The sequence below is a fragment of the Carassius carassius genome, chromosome 37 (genome assembly GCF_963082965.1).
Source record: "Carassius carassius chromosome 37, fCarCar2.1, whole genome shotgun sequence".
Taxonomy (NCBI): Eukaryota; Metazoa; Chordata; class Actinopteri; order Cypriniformes; family Cyprinidae; genus Carassius; species Carassius carassius.
The window spans coordinates 9,098,158-9,121,835 of record NC_081791.1 but is presented as its reverse complement, the minus strand read 5'-3'; the positions used below and the strand labels follow the sequence as shown (position 1 = coordinate 9,121,835).

Below are 23,678 nucleotides of genomic sequence, written 5' to 3'. Positions count from 1 at the left end.
GAGATTTGCAAAGCCTTTGCAATTTGACGTTGAGGAACATTGTTTTTAAAGTTTTCCACAATTTTTTTACGCAGTCTTTCACAGATTGGAGAGCCTCTGCCCATCTTTACTTCTGAGAGACTCTGCTTCTCTAAGACAAAGCTTTTATAGCTAATCATGTTACAGACCTGATATCAATTAACTTAATTAATCACTAGATGTTCTCCCAGCTGAATCTTTTCAAAACTGCTTGCTTTTTTAGCCATTTGTTGCCCCCGTGCCAACTTTTTTGAGACCTGTAGCAGGCATTAAATTTTAAATGAGCTAATTAAGTGGATAAAAGTGTAAAATTTCTCAGTTTAAACATTTGCTATGTTGTCTATGTTCTATTGTGAATAAAATATTGGCTCATGTGATTTGAAATTCCTTTAGTTTTCATTTTATTAAAATTTAAAAAACGTCCCAACTTTTCCGGAATTCGGGTTGTATATTAAAAGAAAAACAAATGTTAATTTAAATGAGTTTCCTGTATCACAGGCCACTGTCAGATAAAGCGCAACCAAACTGATGTTTGTTTTACGGTGTGTATCGGTGGTGTCATCTCCAGCAGGAGCGGAAAAGAAGGGGCATTATGAAATCAATACTTACCACTGATTTCTTTGTAAACAGTGATTGTTTGGCTAGGAGCTTGGGAACATCTGAAGACACACAACTGTCTGGATTTTCCTTTGAATCCGCCTGTTCAGGTTAACAGAAATAGTCAGTTGTCAAATTCTTACAATAACCCTGAATTAAAAAATACATAAATAAGGGTTTTACCAAGGATCCTGTTTCACACATCTGTTGTAAGTTAAGTATGTCCTGCTTGAGGGGAGAAGGAACCTGATCATCTGGGGCCTGGGAGGGCATGCTGAGACAAACACTTGATGTTTCTTTTGCCTGAAATAAGAATTAAATGCACAACTGTAATCATACAAATAATTTAGTTTCACTTTGCAGCTTCACATGCTTTAAGAAGTGTATAGTGGACGTGATATGATTTTATTTGATATTTAATTGTCTTAAAGCTATGTCGACAATAGTTTTGTACATATGTTCATATAATCATAAAAACAAATTTTTTTTTTTTTTTACATATGAACAAAATTTCTTAACAATACGGCGTGAACGACTTAACCGCAATATTATACAGACTAATGTGTCCAATGATTTAGGCTACTTCCATACATGAAATGTAAAAGTAGGTAAATTAAAAATAAGATCAAATAATAAAATTAAAATCACCTTCTGTCTAGCTGTATGTCTCCTGGCACACTCATCATGATGCTTTCTCAGTCTCGTGATGCGACGCTCAAACCTGCTGTTGCTGTGCCAAAGGCAAAATAAAATCGTTAACACATACTGTACACCTCCTTAACTCACAATTAGGCCACATGTGCACATACGCACAGATGTGCCTTCAGGTTAATCTTTTCAAATAGACCTATTACAGTACGGTCAGACTGCACTAACATTTATGTACTCGGTACATGACCGCGGTAAAGTTAGTTTGATGTTTGACATTCATTAGACATTCGGTTTCATACCAATTAAACTGTTTGCGCCCTTTATGTTTTCAGCTCAAATTTAGTCAGATGGACATAAATATATGTCCTTTATGTTGCACAAGGCTTAATTTCTAAAAAAAAGGGGAAAAAAAAGAATTAACCATCTAACTTAATTAAACAATTAAACTACGTGACATTACACTATAAAACCAATACTAAAATGTTCAGAAAAACTTCCCTGTAAATGCACAAGACTCTGTTTTTGGAATTAGCACTTTATGGGTTTTATAATAATTTTACAACTTTTAATGTATAAAATAATATTAATTAAACAACAGACAGCTCCTTTTAAGATAAAGGTATCAAATCAACTGTAAAAACCTCTAAATATTATCCCCTGTCATGCACAAAGCTTGTTGTTTTTTTCAGAATATATCATTTGTTTTTATATACAGTACTGAATCTGTATTTTTGCTATTTAACATACTGTGCCCACTTAAAATATAAAGTAATTTTTACAGTTGATAAATTATAAAATAATGTTTGTACTCTTTTTTTTTTTTCTTACTTTTATACATGGTATGCCTCAGTGACAGCTCTGTACCTTTTATGTGAGAGTGTAGGAGCCTAATAAATGAATGTAATTTAAATTAAAAAAAAAAAAGAGATAACACTTAGAAGATTTTGCATCTCAGCTCTTCACATACACGTAACCCATTTAAATCCAACAAATTCACCAATTTTGGCCTGAATGTAGCAATAAAGTGAAAATTCCATACAAGTATATTTGTAATCATATTTTGTAATTGCAATTTTTACCTTTCGTATTGTTGTATTATATTTTAATTTTATTTTATTTCATTTGAATTGTTGTTAAGAAACCTTTATTTCAAACTGTGTCAGAGTTTAATGAAATTAAGTGGGTACAGTATATTAAACATCAAAAATACAGTTTCAGTACTGTATATAAAAACAATAAAGGATTCTGAAAAAAAAAACAAGTCTTGTGCATGACAGGTGATAATATTTAGAGATTTTTACAGTTATTTGATACCTTTATATCAAACGGTGTCAGAGTTTAATAAGTGGGTAACGTATATTAAACATCAAAAATAGTTTCAGTACTGTATAAAATAATAAAGGGATTTTCTGAACAAACAAGTCTTGTGCATGACAGGAGATAATATTTAGAGATTTTTACAGTTGATTTGATACCTTTATCTCAAAAGGTGCTAATTAAGTTATATTATTGCATACATTAAAAAGTGTAAAATTATTATAAATTAATAATTAAGGTTAATTTATTTATTTTTAATTAAGCCTTGTCCAACATAAAGGACATATATTTAACGTTATGTCCATCTTACAAAATTTAAGCAAAAAACATAAAGGCCGCAAACAGTTTAATTGGTAACTTTATGAAACCGAATGTCTAATGAATGTCAAACATCAAACTAACTTTACCACGGTACATTGCTGCCTAAAACTATTATTTTACCGAATAATCATGCAAATCCGAACGTAAATTACCACAAACCAACACGCTTGTTAGTTATAACCTTGGCCCGGCTAATTGCCCAATGACACCTTAATTAGAAGCAGTACTTTACTCTGTTTAATGATCTACCTCATCATAGTACGACTATAAACAGAATTCAAATTTGCCATGATATTCATTTTTCTATTACAAGTCTTACCTTAATTTGTCCATGATGCGTCCGTAGATGTTGTCCGCGTCGTCATCGTCTCAAAATGGCTGGTAATTGATTCCGCGCACTTCAGCTAGTTATGAATAAAGATGGCTGCCGCGCGACCGCAGACGGGAGGGGGAGGGGTGGTCGCCATGGGGACTCGCTACGTCCGGTGAACACACACTTCTGGAGATTTCCGTCAGGCAGCTACTGACGCTCTGTCGTCGGGGCTCTTTTGTTTACACCCTTACATTGGCAAGTTGATTATGTTCAGGGATTAGTAGCATTTCAAATATATGTATTTAAAATACAAAATACTATTTTGTTTTAAAAAAAAACTTAATTTAATTTAAATACATTTAAACTTACTATTTTTGTATTGTCAAAATAAAAAAAGATTAATTGTAAAAATACAAATGTTATTTTTCTAAAGATACTTAAAAGCTACAAATTACAAGTTGAAGCATATTTAAAATACATTTAAATACCAAGATTAAATATGAATACACGCAAAAGCATTTAAAAACAAAATAGTAATTTGCATTTCAAATAAATGTATTTGAAATACTGCCCATCTCTGATTATGTTTTATGCCTGATCCAAAACAAGGCAATGAGATCTGTGATCTTTTGCATACATTCCTTTTTCAAAATTTTCAAAAAGTTGGATTTTATTTTTATTCAAATTTGTATTTTTTAATGCTATGCTGAATACCAAACTTTAAATATATTTAAAACAATTTAAACTATACATTTTATGGACACAAAATATTGTTTTTATATTTAATGACATGGGCCCTGCAGAACACCTTTAACACAATGGCCCGGTTTCACAGACAGGGCTTAGACTAAGCCAGGATTAGACCATAGATCAATTAGGACATTTAAGTCATTTTTATAAACATGCTTAGAAAAAAACATTACCGATGTGCATCTTAAAACTAAAAAGGCACTGATATATTTTAAGATCAGTCAGTGCAAGTTTATTTCAGTGGAAACAGCTCAGACTTACATTTAATCTAGGACTAGTCTTAAGCCCTGTCTGTGAAACCAGGGGTATGACTGTACCCTCCTGCTCCTGTAAAACAGTCGGATACACAAGTCAAATACTGTCACTATACTGAACCCAACATCCCCTGCAGCCATGTGGAACTCTCTTAAAAGCACTTAATGTGGAAATGCTTAGGCCCGGTTTCACAGACGTTACTGAGCTTAAGCCAGGACTAGGCCTTAGTTAAATTAAGATATTTAGGCAACTTTTACAAGAATGAAACATTACTGGTATCTTGATATAGAACTATGACACTGAAGTATTTTAAGATGCAAGATATTTTCAGTTGAGACGGCTCAAACATGCATTTTAGTCTGGGACTGACTTAAAGGAATAGTTACCTAAAAATGAAAATTCTGTCATCATTTACTCTCCCTCGAGTAGTTCCAAACTCGTATGAATTTATTTGTTCTGCCGAACACAAGGGAAGATAATTTGAAGAAAGTTTGTAAGCAGGCTGTTTGGGTCACCACTTCTGTATTAGAAAAAAAAGGCCTACTATTTGCAGGTCTTCAAATTTGGAAATTAAAACCCCAGATGAATACTACCACAACATATCACACCCTTGTCATTATTTATTTATCAAAAATAAAACCAAAAGACGTGTGACAAAGTTAGGACACTGTTAACATAGGAATGAACGGATGACCAGGAAGTTAGCACCGCTATAAAAGCAGATGTTCAGGCAGTTTGAGTGTCTGGAGCCTTCAGGTGTGTGCAACACAATGACAGGAAGAAAAGACATTAACAATGACAATTAGAGAAGCAATTAATGCTGCATGTCAATCCGAGAAGGGTTATAACTACAGGCTATAGACTAGCTAATCTACAACAAAATGAAAAAGAATAAAGAGATTGCAACTGTCGAGTCAAAGTCCAGAGCTCATCTGAAATGCTGTGGTGAGAGATGTGCATAGACAAATGCCCACAAACCTCAATAAACTACCCAGATAGTACACGCACGTCTGCAAGTGTCTGTTAAAGATCTCTTGATCTGGAAAGCATCTGCTGTGTACAAACGTCTGTCAGATGTCTGTAAGATGTCAGTTTTACATATATTCTGATTCATAAACATCTTAAAGACATCTAATAGACGTCTATTTGACATCTGTTTGGAAATGTCCAATAGACATATTGCAGATGAGCAAACTATGTCTTGCAGATGTAAATGCAGACGTCGAATAGACGTCTCCAAGATGTATGTGTGCTATAAGGGTAGATGTTGGGCAAAATTGTGAGAGACTGATAAAGTCAAACAGAAAATAATTAAGATTATCACTGCTAAAAGTGAATCCACAAGCAACTGAATCAAAGGATGTCTTAACCTTGTCACACATCTTTTCTATCTTGGCTTTATTTTTGTGGAATAAATAATGAAACACTGTGATATAACATGCGTTGTTGTTCATCTGAGGTTTTATTTTCCAAAATTTAAGACCTGCCAAGGATAAGGGGTCTTGTTTATAAAACTCTACATAGATTTCATCCTAAAAGTGTACATAAGAACAAATGCTAGATTTTGCATCTGCACCAAAGTTTTTTCATAAAAAACCATATGTAGGCCTATGCCAGAACCTGTGCAAAAATCCCTTTATAAATCCTAGTCAGGGGAAGATTGTGTGAACATGCATACAGTGCCTTGCAAAGTATTCATACCCCTTCATTTTTGTCACATTTTGTTTTGTTGCAGCATTATGTTAAACTGTTTTAAATTAGTTTTCCCCCACATCAATTTACACTCCAGACACCATAATAATGACAAAGCCAAAACCAGATTTGCAAATGTATAAAAAATCAAACACTGAAATAAGTGCATTGCATAAGTATTCATACCCTTAACTCAGTACATAGTTGAAGCAGCTTTACAGCCTCAAGTCTTTTTGGGTCTGATATGAGAAGCTTTGCACATCTGCATTTGGCAATTATCAGCCATTCTTTGCCTCACCTTTTCACCTCTCCAGCTCTGTCAGCTTGGACATTTTCTAGAGTCCTAGCTGTTCCAATCGTCTTCCATTATGGATAATGCTTCTGACAACCTTCAATGCAGCAGATTTGTTTCTGAACTCTTCCCTAGATCATTGCCTTAACGCAAGTCTGTCACTGAGCTCTACAGTCAGTTATCTTGGTTTTTGCTCTGATATGCATTTTCAGCTGTTAGACCTTTTCTGAGAGGTGTGTGCCTTTCTAAATCAGACTCATTCAAATGAATTTGCCACAGTTTAACTTCACTACAAGTGTAGGAACATCGAGAAGCAATATGGATGCTCCTGAGATAAATTTCCAGTGTCCCAGAAAAGGGTACTTTTTACATACTTATGCAACTGGATCTTTTCAGTTTTTTTATTTCTAATAAATTTGCAAAGTTGTTACAAACCTGTTTTGTGCTTTGTCATTATGTTGTTTGAGACGTAGATTGATATGGAAAAAAAGTAAAAGTAATTTAAAGCAGTTTAACATAAGGCTGCAACAAAACAAAATGTGGAAAAAAAATGAAGGGGTATGAATAATTTCGCAAGGCACTGTATATTAGAACAGAGTTGATCTCATTCTTTTCCGCTTGCCAAAAAATATTTTGACTGTTTTAAACAATACAAATTAAAGTAAATTTATGAAGTTTTATGATAAGGTGTTAGCTATTTTAGTGTAAAAACGAATAGGCTTATATATTGCAGTGTGAATATACTGTAATTGTCTGACTCTGCGTATCACAAAGTGTTTTAAAAAGGAAATCTTACAATTTTCAAAGACAGTAGAATTATTCATAATGTTGTGGAGATGCCTTCACACATCAATAGCACTTCTATGCAGCTGTGGTTGTACAGTAAGCTATTATCATTGGTCCTTGTATTCATTGATACCAGACAATGGACCATTTGACCATTGAATCTAGCAGTATCCACCTTAATATCGAAATAAGTGTGGAATATTGACCATTGTTCTCACTAAAAAGTATGTTCTCATAACATAAGATGTGCAGTTTAGAATAAAGATGAATTATTGTGCATCTACAACACTCCTTGCTGTCATTAAAAGAGGAAAGTGATCAAGCTCATCCACTACAGTATGTATAGGCTATGTCTAAATTCATAGAATTTTGATTTAATTAAAAAAATTCATAGATTTTTTATTTAATGTAAATATGTATAATGACATGAAAACAGTTGCTTAGTTCAAGTTCAATTCAACAATATAATTTATACTAATTTGTAATTTTTAAATAATATTGTTTAAGGGAAATTAGCTGGTATTTTAGTAATCATTGTTAAAATAAAACCACATTTTAAAAACACATCCATTTTTAATTTGTGGTTTAAAAAAGGAATGAATGCAAACGTATATGGACCCATTGATTATGTCAGAGATCACAGAAGATGAAGATCACAGAAGAAACACCTAAGATATTGCATTTGGATATGTTTAAACATGTCAGAGCATATTTTTTTTTTTTTTTTTTTTTTTTTTTTTTTTTTATTTAGTCAGTTCAAGTACAAAAACATTTCAGTACAATACAAAAAAAAAAAAAAAAAAGGTTACAAAGTATTAACAATACAGCTCAAAATATTTTACCAGAAAAACAAAAAAAATAAACATAAACATAAGAGCAATTACAAAAATATAAGTATAACATATCAGGGCAGTTATATGTATTTGAAAAGCTTTAATATTTGTATTGTTTTTATAAGCTTTTTATTTTGTGATCTCATGTTTAAGAGAGTTTCAAAATATATTGTTAGATCAGTGTTATAGAAGGCAATATAGGAGGGTTTCTTTGAGTTATTTTTGTCTTATGAATATAAAATTTCGCCAAAATGATAAAAAGATTAATTATATAATTTTGTTTTTCAGAAAAAGATGGGTTTTGGAAACAAAGTAAAATGTCATGAGGGTCTAAATTAAGACATTTGTTCAATTTTTTTGTCATATCTATTTTAAAGTCAGTCCAAAAAGAAATAGAAAAAGGGCAATATAAAAATAAATGGTCAATGTCTTCAAGTGATGTATTACAAAAAGTGCACTTATCACAAACAGCGTGTCAGAGCATATATAAAAAAAAAAAAAAAAAAAAAAAAAAAAACACACACACAGTTGTTCCAATGTTGACCACAGGGGGCGCTCTCTCAAACACACTTTATACACAGACACAATTTTTGTCCGATAAACCGACCCCGTGAGGACCAATTGGCATTTCGAGGGAAACACTGCCACCTATGTTAAAATGGCCATTTCTATCGTTTTCAATGGGTGTGCCTGTGGGGACCTGGAATCAGGTCCCCACCGCTCATGAGGTCCCCACGGGTTTGGTGTGCAAACAGGTCCAAGTCCCAACCGGGATATAAAAACAAGTACACACACACACACACACACACACACACACACACACACACACACACACACACTCACACACACACACACACACTCACACTCACACACACACACACACACACACTCACACACACACACACACACACACACACACACACACACACACACACACACACACACAGCAGAACAGATGCAGCACATGTGCTCCAAGCTTCTGCTTTATGTTATCTATCTGCAAAATGCTACCTGAGTTAACAGAATATAAAACTATCTGAAGTCCTAGGCAGGATATTACACAGATGATTCCATCAAACATCTTCCCTCTGACTCCCTCAGGATTCTAGATAAGAATCTGCAATTAATTCAACACAGGTTTTTTTTTTTTCAACTCAGAAAATAATTAGTACACTATTGATAGACCACTTTATCATGTCAAATGTTACAGCAAACTGTCCCAAAATCCACGTTGCTCTCCGTGTCCGTCTCCACACCCTTCACGTGAGCAAAACAGCTTTATCTCTGATTCTAAGAATGACACCGAACAGACTTTAGGGCTTAAGGTTAATGCTTTGGAAAATGTGCATAAAACTATACCATTAAGCGACTTAAAGCACTTGGAAAGCTTCTTTAATTAAGCTTGTTTAGGAGACATGCATCAGCTGGATTGCTGTTTCACCGCTCCGGTCTTTTGTTGAAGGTTTAAATCCCTTGACCCAGTCTAAGTGGCTTTCTCTTTTCTTCATCAGATTGCCACACCGATCGCTGTTAAGACTGTGTGGGTCACAAATAAGGATTTGAGCAGACAAGTTACAGATAAGGGGTGTTTGAGAATCATTAAACCACTCTTAATACTTAACACACTGTATCAAATAAAATATGTGGATGTATTTACAGTACAGACCAGTATGTAACAGATTTGGTCTTAGTTACACATTTCAGACAAGATGTAAGAAGATTTGGGGAGGATACTGGATATTTATTTGGTTCATAATCGCATGATTTCCCTCTTGATTGACACAAGACATTAAAAGATCAACATCTACCAATGACATACATGAAGTACAACAAAAATCAATCCTAATAATAATAAATAAATTAAAAAAGAAAAAGAAAGATTTTTGGTTACCAAATAATGCTAGCTTTCTGAGATCGTTTATTAAAATATGTGAGGGTGATCGGCAAATTGATTTTGGGGTTGGTTGGCACACATGTGATGTGAACATGTACAGTACCCACACACACACACACACACACACAGAGATAGCACATGGCCGTAACCTGCGTAGACATTGAGAGAGATATGTATGTTTTCAGAATAGTGTTTTTTCTTATAAAATATACATTTAGTCTTTAATAAATAAATGTAATGCTGTGTCAACCAGTGCATGTACATTTGCACAATATATCTATGATCATACTGTAAATAAACACATTTTGTGACACTGAATTGATCTGTTTTACCCAATGACTTTCATTTGCGCCTAGTTGGGGTTTGAATACATTTATTAATTTATTTATTTTTTATAAAAAAAATATAACATTTTGTGAATCTGTAAAGTTACATGTTATTATTAAATAGTTTTGTCAAAGTCATAGCATCGAATAGTATTTTAACTCAATAAATGAACAAATAGCATCTGAAAATATAACACTAACAATACATGCCATGCACAGAAGTAGAGTGATTTTGCTTTCACTCTGGCTATGGTGTGAGCGGCACTGAGGTGGTCTGGAGGACCACTGGTTCATCCGCGGGGGTTTCAGCGAGACAGTTTTTCATGGGCTGACGAACCTGAGATTGACCAAACCTCAAGCATTCTCAGGTTGGACAGTCCTCGAAAGCACTGCTCATCCAGGACGACCAGATCACACTGACCACAGACTACTTGCATCGTCTTAAAAAAGAAAGAGAGAAATTCAAAAAAGAATTTAGACCTATTTTTTTTTTCCATTTTGATGATGAGAAGAACATTTTAGCACATTTTCTTTCTTGAATGCAGGAAAAGGATGGACATTTGCAACAATATGAAAAAATAGAATGATAACTTAAAAAAATATGAAGAAACACAGAAAATCTGATTTTAAACCATGCTTGGAAATGTTACTAAATATGTCCTGCAATTTCCATTTGACCAATATGTAAAAATAAATCCAATCCAATCCGGAATACTGAAAACTATAATATTAGCATGATCTCCACAATTTTCAGATTGTGATCATTACAACAGGTACAGGAATCAATCTTTAATCACTCAACTACTCAACATTTATAAAAAAAAATCACACTGACCAAATCTAAAAAAAAAAAATCTTATAAAAAGTACATAAAATATGGCCTACATAAGTCATTTAAATTTGTACATTTAAATTAATAAATAAAAAGACTTAAAAAAAATTGACTTAAAAAAAAAAAGACTTTAATAAAATTGTCTGCACTTACAGTCTCGGTCATGCTGTACTGTATGCTATAGAGCATCATGATGTGCCAACTTTCGCGCCTTTCCAGTTGGAAAGTGCCACTGAAACCTTTACCTTACAACATCCATAACATCTAAATAGCTACATTCATACAAATATGAATCATTCATTATTATGAAGCAAATCCAGCTTTTTGCAGAGTTTAAGCAGATGCAATTCTCATATTCCAGCCATCTAGAGACAACCAGCTCAGCTGTCTGACTGTAATGGCCTCGTGGCTTTGCAGAACAACACCGTCCCACGACTTTAACCCTCCATATCTCTCAAACATCTGTCTGTATCTCAGACGTACCATCACTTTTGACGCCAGGATGATGTTCAAAATCATAGACTCTTATGCATCGATTCACAGTTGCATTGGCTGAGCTCGTCAACAACTATTAACCTCATCTCAGATGTATTTCAGCCTCCAGAAAGTCTTGGATTTCTCACTGTACGTTTAATTTGGCATTCACTGTGGGCTGGTACACGCAGCTATGCAAAACACTCACCTCTGCCTTACCTACACAGATGTTGATTCGCTCCTCACTGACAGAGGACTCTGAGGCCTTCACAGTATGCGCTGAAGCAGTCACCTGAGCCAGCAGAGGAGCCGGACCGCCGGGCTGATGCTCACACACTCGCTCCCTCCAGCGCTGTGACCTGCACGGCCCTCGCGAGCTGCTGGAGATGCTGTAGAGCTGTCACACACGAGCAAAGCACCTCCTTCCTGTTTGTCACTATGAACAAGCTTGTGGTAAACTTTCCATGACATCTCAATATTGAGGGCCACTATAGAGCACGTTTCATTCATCTCAACCGCTCCGTTTTTGAAATGCCTTATGCGACACGCTGATTGTTTTATGACGGAGGAAGAGCAAGATTATAGCTTTTTTTTGGTTTTTAGAAAATGTGGTTTCAGACATAGCTAAATATAAACTTTTGCCTCCGCTTGTTCTTTTTAACCAGGCTGATTATAACGATGAGTCATATTAACCAAAAGCTGTATTAGTCACTTACAGTACATTAATACATAAAAAAGACAAATGTTCTCAGTTTGTAGAACCATTATACATCAATGACATGTTGTGTGATGAACTCAAAGGTAAGGTGATCTTAAAGTGTAGGATACACTGAGAAGGGTGGTTATGATAGTGTTGACGATCATATATCAGAGTGGAGTTAATTATGGAAACTGATGAAAGATTGCTAAGTTAGTTTCCATATCGAGAGGACAACCACAGCATCCTTCCTGTGAGTTTAAGACATGAATGAGCTTCAATCCCGCTGTCTCTGTGACAAAAAGCATACAAAAAAGAGGAAAAGTGCCATAAAACAGTCTAGCACAATCTTCTCATCGCAGATATTGAATGGAAAATTCACTGATGTGAAATTCTCAGACATGACATTTCATTTATGTCCTCAAAAAAAAAAAACACACACACACACACACACACACACACAAACAAGCAAGGTATAGAAGATCGACTGGCTGTGAAAAGAAACTGTACTACCATACAAAAGTCTGGGCTCGATGAGTCTCTTATGTTCAGCAAAGCTGCATTTGATCAAAAATACAGTAAAAACTGCTATATTGTGAGATATTATTATAATTTAAATGAACCGTTTTCCATTTGAATATATTTTCAAATGTAATTTATTTCTGTGATGCAAAGATATGTTTTTGGCATCATTACTTCAGTCTTTAGTGTCACGTGATCCTTCAGAAATATATCCTTCTAATATACTTAATATATCTGGTGCTTTTTCTCAGTGCTGCTTCCACAATTTATTAAGGATTGTGGATTTGCTTCCCTGCTCAACAAAAGTACTAATTTCTTTAAACAAACCCCAAAAAATCTCACAGACCCCAAATTTTTGACAAGCCCTGTATGTACGGTATGTGTACATTTTTATATACACACATCCGTGCATATGTAATCCAAATAGTGTAATTAGGCTCTCTACATGAAGCAAATCACAATTACACTGCTATGTATCAAATAAATCAATTCAATCATCTCAATAAAGAGCACGAAACACTGACTTGAGTTTAAATGAATTTATTATGCAAGATGTGGATATGAGTCACTGTTATATAGAACACCAATTATACAGTGTAGCAGTCATTACACAAAAATATCAGACTGACCAATCAGAATCAAGTATTCCAGAACGTGTGCAATGACAATGAATATAATATAATAAATAAATCCTAGACTATTATTCCTGTTGCAGGACAAAAGTCACAGCGGACACATTCACTAGGCCTTGACATCATCTCAGTGCTCCCATGTTTATATAATATTGTTCACATTTTCTATCAAGCATTAAAAAGACGACGACTTATTTTATATATTGCAGTCCAGGATTTTTGTTCTCTTTTTTTGTTTTGTTTTGGTTACCTATTGTGAGTCAGCATAAATCAAACAAATAAAACACAATCACATCATATTTCTATGATGAACTAACTTCTTCAGGCTAGGTACTTTCTGAAAGTGCTCAGTGGGGTAAAAACGATAAAACAGAGATATCAACGCGACATCCATAATAAGAGCAAGCACAACGCTCATTGGCTTGAATTTCATACCAAACACCTACACTTCCTGTGGGCTACTTTTGTTCTTGTACGAACATCAAGCAGCCATATATGGTAAAGGCAGCTATAGACTAACTTGACAGATTTTTTGGGGGGTCAAAAAACAAAAAAAAACTGGTTATCCTCATCGCAGAATGTGACATTTTTCCTAAAAATGAATGGCCGCTGATTCCAGATGATCTACAATACAGATCTACAATTTAACCGGAGCTGCTCCTTCATGTTTATGTTTGATAAATAGATAAACCCTTAAATTCAGCTCGACATCTTACACTGTCAATATATTTTCCGAAAATAGTAAAAAAAAAAAAAAAACCTGTTAGGCATTGCTCAGTTGCGAAAGTGTAATTGTTTACAGCGTGTGGTTTGGTCAGCAGCCGTCTGCAGGTAAAGCGAGAGAGAAAACAAAGATTAAAACAATGCAGCGCCCACACATTTTTTCCGACGAAGTGGTCCTTCAAAGAAATTCACTGTCTAAGTGTAGCAAGACAGCACTTTGAGTCTTACTTTACCCTCTGAAAGCTCGACTGCTGCATGAAACCCAGTACAATAATAAAATGACACGCTGTTTGTCATGACAAAGCATACACGTGCCAAAAATACTAAACATCAGATTCCAAAAGTGACAGCAGACACGCAAGGCAATAAATCAACTGCATGTGCTTCAAGATCAAACATTACACACCTTAGAAGACAGTAAATATTATTAAATAACTCGCATAAAAAACACCTTAATAAACCTTCACAAATAAAAACTGCACATAAAACATTTCTGTTTGGGGAGTGCCAAAAAGTATAAAAATATTATATAAATGTACAAATATCCGGCGTGACTGAGATGATCAGCAGCTGGGCTCATCCATGTCATCATCGCTCCAGTCTGGAGGCGCATCCGTGCCAAAATAACGATCTCCAAAATTTCCTGGACCAAAAAAATAAATAAAAAAATCATGAAACTTTAAGCACATTTTATCAAAATTATCATTACTGTAATGTGTCTGGATTATTATTATGTCCAAGTGTCTAATGATTATTCTCATTAGATTTTCCTTACTTTATTATTATTATTTTAATAAAACAGTACAAATGGTATTTTTTATTTCCTCAACTGATCTTACTCACCCCATACATTTAAACGGGTTGTGTGTGTGTATATATATATACACAATGTACACACACACACCCACTTATAGAATTAACCCTTTTACAATATTAAAGATAATTAAAATAGAATATTCTAGTTGAGTCCCCTGTGTGAGTTTTTCGAGTTGGTCACATCACACACTGCATCCAAAATATGTATAGGTTTTACGTTTTTTTTTTTCTTTTTATTCAAAATATTCACAAACTGGAAAACAGAAATACAGATTTTAATGCCATGTCAGTTTACGAAGCTAATGTCATGGCAAAAACAGTTAAAGAGAGTTACAGAAATACAAGAACAATGAAAAGCCAATAAACCGAAAGATACAACAATTACAATTACACAAGATGTTTTACATTCACATATGATAAATATCAAGTATTTGTGTATTTAAATGTTTGAACCCTAAAGTAAACTTCACACGGTTGAAAGTTCTGAAAAGTTGTGATGTATGACAAGCGTTGAGCTCGTCTCTCTGGTTCAGTAACTCAGAGCAGAAAGACAGATTTGAATGTAGCATCTAATCATACTGTCGGAGTTTATTGTATTTTGAATATGGATATTTTTCTAACAAAAACGCATTGATTCGTTACAGGAGGCCTTTGTTCACCTCCTGGGGCTCTGTGAGACACTTTTTTTATTAAGAATGGGCACTTTTTATTTGACTTCTTTTGGACTGATGCATGCAACACCCGCTGAGTGCCACGAAACAGCTTGAAAGATCAAAGACCTTTTTTAATATAACTCTGACTGGATTCGTCTGAAAGAAGAAAGTCATATACACCTAGGATGACTTGAGGATGAGTACTTTATGGGCTACTTTCAGGTGAACTAACCCTTTAATGGTCCTATAGGTACTGTAAAAAGTCTTCACTTTCCATTAAGCAAAGGTTTTTTTTTTTATGATTTTGGGTGAAATATGAGCCAGATGTGCTCAAGGCTGGTTCTGAGAGAATAACACCTTTGCGTAGAACCTTTTGGACAAAAAGCCACAGTTAAGCAGATAGGTAAAGCTGATAAAGTCTCACCTATGCCAGGGATGATGTGGAACAGGTCGTTGACCTTCTTGTCGACGGCGGTGGTAATGATTTTGACCTGAGGAAAGGCGTAGGCCACAGAATGGACACCCATCTCAGCCATCAGCAGAGACACCAGCAAGATCTTATCCTCCCGAACATCATGATCCTACACACACACACCTCATGAAGAAAGTACCCTCTCGTTCCTCCGCTATAACTGTGCTTTTTATTATTTCTACCACAGAAGTTATTACTGTACATTTAATATATAATCAAAGATGTTTTTTTTAGTGCATGCATCTTTAGTGTTGGTAGATTCATTATATTTAAACTAGTGAGAGCGTGAACAGTGTGTTCTCATTGAGGGTCAACTCAATGAGAACACATTGTTCAACTTCCACCAGTGCCAAAACCGGTCAGAGAAACTGATAAATACAGCTTTGTAGAATGAATATGTGAGAATGTGTAAAGTTCTGTCATGCTCTATGGCTGCTGTCAGCTAGTGAGGTTTCTCTGCTACGCCTACACTGACAGACAAACAAACTGGGCCGCTCTACATGTGGCGCCTGTGTAGGCGTGTGGGTCTCTGCCACTGCACACTATCAGTTTGCTGTGCAGGAAAAAAGGTTCAAATGCAGACTTACAAGTAACACTCTGATGGCCATCATGGCTGCCGCTCCGGTGGACACAGTGCAGTCCATCAGAATCACGTGATCCTCGCTGATGTCTTTGGGCAGACGCAAATAGTGCAACTGGATGGCAACAGAAAAGACAACTGAAATACAGTGCAGCAATAACATTGTCTAAATGAATTAATCAAATTAATAAAGAAAACTGTTCATGCAATTATTGAAATATTTTGTTTCTTAAAAAATGATATTATATTGTGCTAAATGATAATGGTAATGAGAATATGTTAAGAGGGGTATTTCAAAAATCAAGTTCACAGTTGTGTAGTGCATGGCTGCATCATATTGTTGTCAGTGTCGGGAAGGTTACTTTGGAAATCTAGCAAGTAGTGTAATTATTTCAATTACTTTATTCATGTAACTTATTGCATTTAATTACTTTTAAAAATTTCTCATTATTCATTCTGAAATATGAAAACCAGGCAGACTCCTCAAAATCCTTGAATTAAGATGGCAAAAATGACATTTTAAAGCACAGCCACCACCAAATCCTCAGTTAGTCCTGAGGTTAATTACAGATTTAAAATAATAAAAAATAGTGTAATAGCTATGATACCGTTTCTGACATTGAATCTTTGCATATCTATGACAGGAAACACGTGCATCTAACAATGCCTTGGAAGAAAAAAAATCATATACATAAATTCAAAAAGAAATGAAACGGTTACTGAAAAAGCATGTGTCCTAAACTCCTGAAACTTTGGTCATATTTTAGAGGAGTCAATACAATTTATGAAAGATATCAATTAAATGTTAAAATAATTGTTAAAAAAAATTTCTCAGCAACAGATTAGTTACATTTTTTAATTAAATTATGAAACTCTGTTACATTAACTAGTTACTCCCCAGCACTGATTGTTGTGAAGAACAGAAAGATACGAGTAAGACTAGAGCACTGCTGCACACAGATTTCGGATTTTCACCGCCTTATAATATATATATATACACATATATATATATATATATATATATATATACAAAATATGTATAACAAAGAAATAAAAATTGTAAATTCTAAAAAAAAAAAAAAAAAAAAAAAATACTACACTTAAAAAATAAATAAAAATGTTACAAACTATAAAATACCTATAAATGGTGCTAATAACACAAAATACTGTAACACTGAAATGTCTTGCTCAGAAAACGTTTAACAATAATCGTTTAAATAAAACACATTTTAAATAAATAAATCAACAAATGGTAACACCTTAGTTTGGGGACCAGTTCTGACTATTAACTAATAACTACAACGTTTGCCTCAAACTCTTCATTTGCTGCTTATTAGAAGTAAGTTAGTTGGATGTTAAATGTATGGGGTCGGATTAAGGGATCTAGAATATGGTAATGCAGAATAAGTCATTAATATGTGCTTTATAAGTGCTAATAAACAGCAGATATGCTCATAATATGCAGGTAATAAGCAACTTGTTAATAGTGAGTATTTGTTCCTAAACTAAAGTCTACCGAATAAATAAATGCATTTAAAATTGACTTCATCTCACTTGAGCTGATGTGTGTAAATTCTGGTGGGTAGTAAGAGCAGAAAGGGGTGTTACCTCCGGCTCTCCTGTGTCCTGATTGGTCTGGATGAGGATTTTGCCGATGCGGACGTCTTTGCACACGGCCCTAAGTGCGGGCTCCATGGTCTCTCCCGCCCTGAGAATCGACACACCTGTTATCTGTTTAAAACAAAGACGACGGAGGGTCTGTGATTTTCTTTTTAGGGCTTAACTTTTCTACTCCACACAGAACAAAGACATTTTTGTATGACGGAGAAAATCACCAAACGAGCAGATTGAGTAGGCTGAACCACCAAGAGATTGTCCAAAAAGACATTTGTCTTACCCTCTTCCCATGAAAGGTTCTGCCCTCGTAATCTTCTCCCTGTGGGGTCTGAACAATGTGAACCTGCAGCCGATAACAGACAAACTGTAACGTCAAGCATTTTTTTTTTGTCCAGGCATATCATATGTAGTGAAACTGATCTTCCTCTCTGATTAAAAGCCACAGTAAAATGTCAGCAGCAACATCATGAAGCTCACTAGCTCAGTGCACTACTCCTGTGACTGTTTTAAGTGTAAAGGTCGCTGTGTTGCTGCTGTGTGTTGCTAAGACGGTTTCTATCATGTAGAGTTTGTTAGTCTGAGTTTCCACTGCGGTGGACGAGACGAGTTTCCATGTTTAAGACGAGGCCTCCATGCCCACACGCTCAAATCCGTTTGCGTGGCATTATTAGGTCGATCTAAAGATCCCTCATCAATCCCTTCATCTTCACCTGGTCTGTAGCTCTTTTCTCACCTGAGATGGAAGGAAGGACAGCGCTCTCTCGATGAGGAGCCGCATTAACCTCTTAGAGTAGAAGATGAACTCGTCTCGACTGGTCTCTTTATTTCTGCAACACAGGCGCGAACGATAAATTTACTTACTAAAATGACAAAACAGCTGTGTGGTTATTTGTGTTCAAAAAAATTTGAATTAAAATGGAAGATCTGTTTTATAACCTTTTTATCCAAAATATATTAAAATATAGATTTAAATTTATTATGGTTATTTTTTTTGTTTTATTACAGTTTTACTAGTTCATCTAAAATAGTTAATCAGACATTTAGGACCTCATAAAGCAAACGGACCAATGCAATTTTCCTAACAAGCATTTAGGCAGGATACATAGTAGGACTTCCCCTATTTTAGCATGCAATGGCTGTTAGTTTACGTTACAACCTGGCATAACCACGCACAGCCTGTGACATGGACGAAGACTTTCAAAATGAGTACATTTCAGCCACTGGCTTCTGCTTCTTGTTGGTCAAAGGTAGTATGAGAGCGAGGAATTTCCACCCAATGATGGGTCACTGGTATGTTCTGAGAGGGTGGGGGTGATAAATAAATAAAAGAAAGAAAAAAAAAAAACTAATCAAAACAACAAACCAAAAATTATCATAAAACATAAAAAACAGAAAGCAAAGCTACACACAAAAATGTTACAAAATAAATAAACAAAAAAAAACTTCGAACAACAAAACAATAATAATAATAATAATAATAATAATGTGAGGAAAATTTGTTTACCAAACCAAAATACGAATAGAAAGAAAAAAGCAAGCTTAAAAATCTAGGCAAAAACAAACAACAACAACAACAGAAAAACTACCTTCCTGTTACCTCTTGTTCTGAGAGGTGGGGATAGAAAAAAAATACAAATCTTAAAACTACAATACAGAAATGGCAAAAACTAAGCAAAAACAATTAAAACAACAAAACAAAACATGAGCACAAAACATAATAAAAACAGAAAACAAAACTATGCAAGAAATAAGAAAATACAAATTTAAAACAAAACCAACCCAAATGAAACAAACTAAAAAACAAAGAAATAAAAAACAACTGCAAAAACAAGCAAAAAAATACAAATAAAAACAGGAAACAAAGCTAAGATAAAACCCCCCCCAGAAAAACCTCCAATAGCACATCACAGGGTACTGCTGTTGTTTGTATTTACAAAATTGTAAATTGTCTCTTCATATGTTATGTAAATAATTGGCATATTGTTGGACATTTTGTCTACTTTTATACAATGCACATTTTTTTACTATAAGCATCAAAACTCTAATTCTGTTTTGCCTAAGGTCTTTCCACGTTACTTCACTCTGGACAGCCATATGAGACGCTGAAGTACTGCTGAGCTTTACACACTGCAGTGACATGTGTGAAGTCAACTGCTGTGTGTGTGTGTGTGTGTGTGTGTGTGTGTGTGTCTGACCTGATGATGGTGTGCATGCCCCGGACCTGCGGAGTACTCTCCAGAACACTGAGGGTCTGTGGAAGGGGCTGGGCCTGATGGGCAGACGCCAGGGCTGCCCTGTTACCATCACCAGCACAGGCAGAAACAGACAGGAAGTCATCAACACAGTGGAATTAAATGATACGTTCATTCCAGCACAACACCGGCGGAGAGAGACACATGCTCACACAACAGCTACAAGTGTCACCCAAACCCCATCAGTCAAACATTTATACAATGTTAGAGGAGAGGTGAAGTGAAGCTTTAGAAGCATACAGGAAGGATTCATATAACAGAGAACCACAGGAAAATCTCCAAATGAAGGACTGACCTGCCCAAGAATTAATGTTTAGATATCTGTATATGGTGGACCCAAAAATATTTTGACACTTCTGGTCATTGTATTTGTTTTACATTTTGAAGTTTCTTTTTGTGGGGTGTTTGGGCTCAGTGGTTTATTTTAGCAAGGATCAAACGGATCAAAATTTACCATAGAGACTTTTAATTTGTAACAAATATCTCAGTTTCCAATAAATGCTGTTCTTTTGAACTTTCTATCCATCAAAGAATCCTGAAAAATGTGTCACTTCCACAAAACTATGCAGCAGCACAAATGTTTTCTGCATTGATAATAATAAATGTTTCTTGAGCAGCAAATCATTATATCAGAATGATTACTGAAGGATCTTGTGACACTGAAGACTGGAGGAATGATGCTGAAAATACAGCTTTGCATCACATGAATAAATTACATTATATATTAAAATATAAATATTTATTATAAATTGTAATAATAAATAGCAGTCTTGCGGAGCATAACAGACTTTAAAAAAACATTAACAGATTAAAACCAAGTCCAAACATTCATACAAAGATAGTTATGCAATACGCATTTAGCGTTCAAATAATTTTTGAAGCCACTGTTCACTCCAGCTTACAAAGACTATTGGTTAGTAGGTCAGGCTTTTTTGGGAGTATCCCATGATTCAGTTTCACAAGCACTCAAGTCGAAGACTGCATCCTGTCATCAAACAAAACACCACTCTGACAAACTCGAGCAGAGCAGTTATGTCGTTGCTTTACATTTAAATGAGATGCTTCATTAAAAACATAGGTGTGACAATATGCAGTCTTTGGAAAGCACACCAAAATCCCTGCTGTTCTACTTATGGTTTGCAATACAACAGCATAAAACATAAAAAAATAAAATCATAAGCAAATCTCCTCACATATCCCAGCGGAGCTTTCTCTGTGGGGAAGTGACAAACAACAGAAAAACAGACAATGACAACAGAAAGAGAGGGAGAAGCAGAGAGACGTCACACACTATCAGGTGAAGGAGGAAGAGGCGGTCACATGACTCCACATGAGTGGAACGAGAGTGTGACAGCTGCGATCGGCAAACCATCCAGCACTCAGGATGCCATTCAGTATCGTTTTAATGGTACAATTCACCCAAAATTACAATTTTGTCATCATGGAACACAAAAGCAGCAAAATAGCCCAGCTGCTTCTAAAAGATGTGATGTGATACAAGTCATCTGAAGCCTTACGGCCCATGTGGGGAACTGATGGAAAGTTAAGTCTTTCATGCACTTTCACATATGACGGATTAGTAATGGAACAAAAATGAACCTCCTCTTAAAGTGACAGTTCACCCAAAAATGAAAATTCTGTCATTTCCTCACAGTCACGCGTGTCATGTTTGAGCTTCGGTTTAATATATTTGATATGTCTGTGCATTGACCAGCGTTTATAATGGCCTCAGTTAAATCTGTTCATCATATAAAGCAATCGTGGATTAAACTGCTTGACTCACATGAGATACTTTTAATGTTTTTATGCACTTCTTGAATCGTCAAGATTTTGGTGGAACAGACTTTCAAAGGAGGGACATATATTTCTCAAGTTTCTTTAAAAATGCCTACACTAAGTAGACAGCCTAAAGGCCCTTTTTACCGCCACACGTACCGCCGCCGCGGCGTCTGTAAAGTGCATTTGCAGCTTTTGACCGCTGAGTGGCGCTTTAACCACAAGTTATCAAACAAGTCATTGTAACCTCAAGCCATAGCTAAACATGTTTAACATGAATTCTTGCTGAATATGCAGTTATATTACGGGCTGTTGGCATGAATTGTACTCGTGATGGAGGCTCCAGTCAGAATCACACCGCTCAGCTCATCCTTTGCTCGGCGGCGTGTCTCTGTCAGACTCGCGGGGGAGGGTTGAGCCACTCTGAACTACGGGAGAACTGAGGGGTGCGTCGGTGGATGCTAAAAAGAAAACCGATTTTTATTCAAACAAACCGAACTAAATTACAAATTCGAGTTAATTGATTTATCACCCAGCCCTACTTTGCTTTCATATTATTTAATAAAAAATTTTTTCAAATGCAGGTGTGTAAAATATGTGCAAGATTTGCACTGCATGTGTGATGGTAGATGTGCAGCTTTTATTCTTATTTATTTTATCTTCATTACAAATGTTGTTTGGTTTCATTTTGGATAATTGCATGTAAAAAATAATTTACGTTGTAATGCAAAATGTGAATTAATATTCATATGCAAGTATTTGTTCAAAAATTATTAATGCGCATTAATGACAGGGCGCATTAATATTCAACATTCAACAATCAGTGAATGTTGCATTTCTCTGTCGGAGAGAGCCAGCACTGTGAATTTCATCTTGCAGCAGACAAGAAAACATTTGTTTATTAATAAATAATTAAAATTTCGCATTTTTCACAATTATTAGGCTACTTCTGCATGTACTTTGTGGCAAACTTAATGCATGTGCTTGAGCGCGGAATATATTAAGATTTGATTATGTAAATTTAATAGAAACCTCTGATTAGTTGAATATAACAAATGAACGACTAGAACTAGAAAAATCTTACGTGGGGACAGACCATTTTTTTTGTCTATAACCAAAACAACAGTCCTATATAAACCGGTTCAGCAACTTTGAAAGCCTCATACACTGTCCATATGAAAGAGCAAGAGATTCACACCTTTATCTCGACCCCCACAAGCCACACATAACTAACCCCAAAAACCCAACCCCCTCCAGCTGAACTGAATTCGGTCTGTGTTTTGGCTCTGAGGAACGGTGTGTTACTCGGCTGAAACATGCCTGCACTCAGCAGCACTTCTCTTTGTATTCATTATATTCTCGCAGCTCATATTATTATTTTCACAAGACTATAATGATAATAACAAATCATCAATTAATAATTAATAATTATTTTACGAAAATCATTGTTATTTGTGATCGTGGATGTTTGCGGAAGGCTTTAAGACCAAGCGGAATCCTCTGTTCCCGCCTCACAGCGCACGGGTCTCTGCTCAGTGATGCAGCTTCACTGTCTGCGGTTTGACTTTACTGAATCAGATTGAGGCG

General features: G+C 35.3%; 1 protein-coding gene and 1 long non-coding RNA gene across 6 annotated transcripts in view; both read right to left on the bottom strand.

Annotated features, from left to right (window-relative positions):
• Positions 1 to 626: 626 nt before the first annotated feature.
• Positions 627 to 1,347, bottom strand: LOC132117682 (uncharacterized). Its single transcript, XR_009425820.1, has 3 exons — positions 1,264 to 1,347; positions 799 to 918; positions 627 to 717 (listed from the first exon to the last, which is right to left on the bottom strand). It is a non-coding gene; the product is annotated as an uncharacterized LOC132117682 (long non-coding RNA).
• A 13,110-nt stretch (positions 1,348 to 14,457) lies between these two features.
• Positions 14,458 to 23,678, bottom strand: part of LOC132117949 (uridine-cytidine kinase-like 1) — a 25,181-nt gene continuing 15,960 nt past the window's right edge. For 3 of the 5 annotated variants that reach the window (XM_059527338.1, XM_059527340.1, XM_059527342.1), the window contains exons 8-15: positions 21,509 to 21,528; positions 20,259 to 20,357; positions 18,797 to 18,890; positions 18,344 to 18,406; positions 18,055 to 18,177; positions 16,454 to 16,561; positions 15,819 to 15,975; positions 14,458 to 14,568 (exon numbers count right to left, since the gene is read on the bottom strand). In XM_059527338.1, the coding sequence (XP_059383321.1) occupies positions 14,489 to 14,568; positions 15,819 to 15,975; positions 16,454 to 16,561; positions 18,055 to 18,177; positions 18,344 to 18,406; positions 18,797 to 18,890; positions 20,259 to 20,357; positions 21,509 to 21,528 (744 nt within the window). In that variant the 3' untranslated portion in view covers positions 14,458 to 14,488. The remainder of the gene's footprint in view (positions 14,569 to 15,818; positions 15,976 to 16,453; positions 16,562 to 18,054; positions 18,178 to 18,343; positions 18,407 to 18,796; positions 18,891 to 20,258; positions 20,358 to 21,508; positions 21,529 to 23,678) is intronic. The other 2 variants (XM_059527339.1, XM_059527341.1) reach the window with 1 other exon arrangement.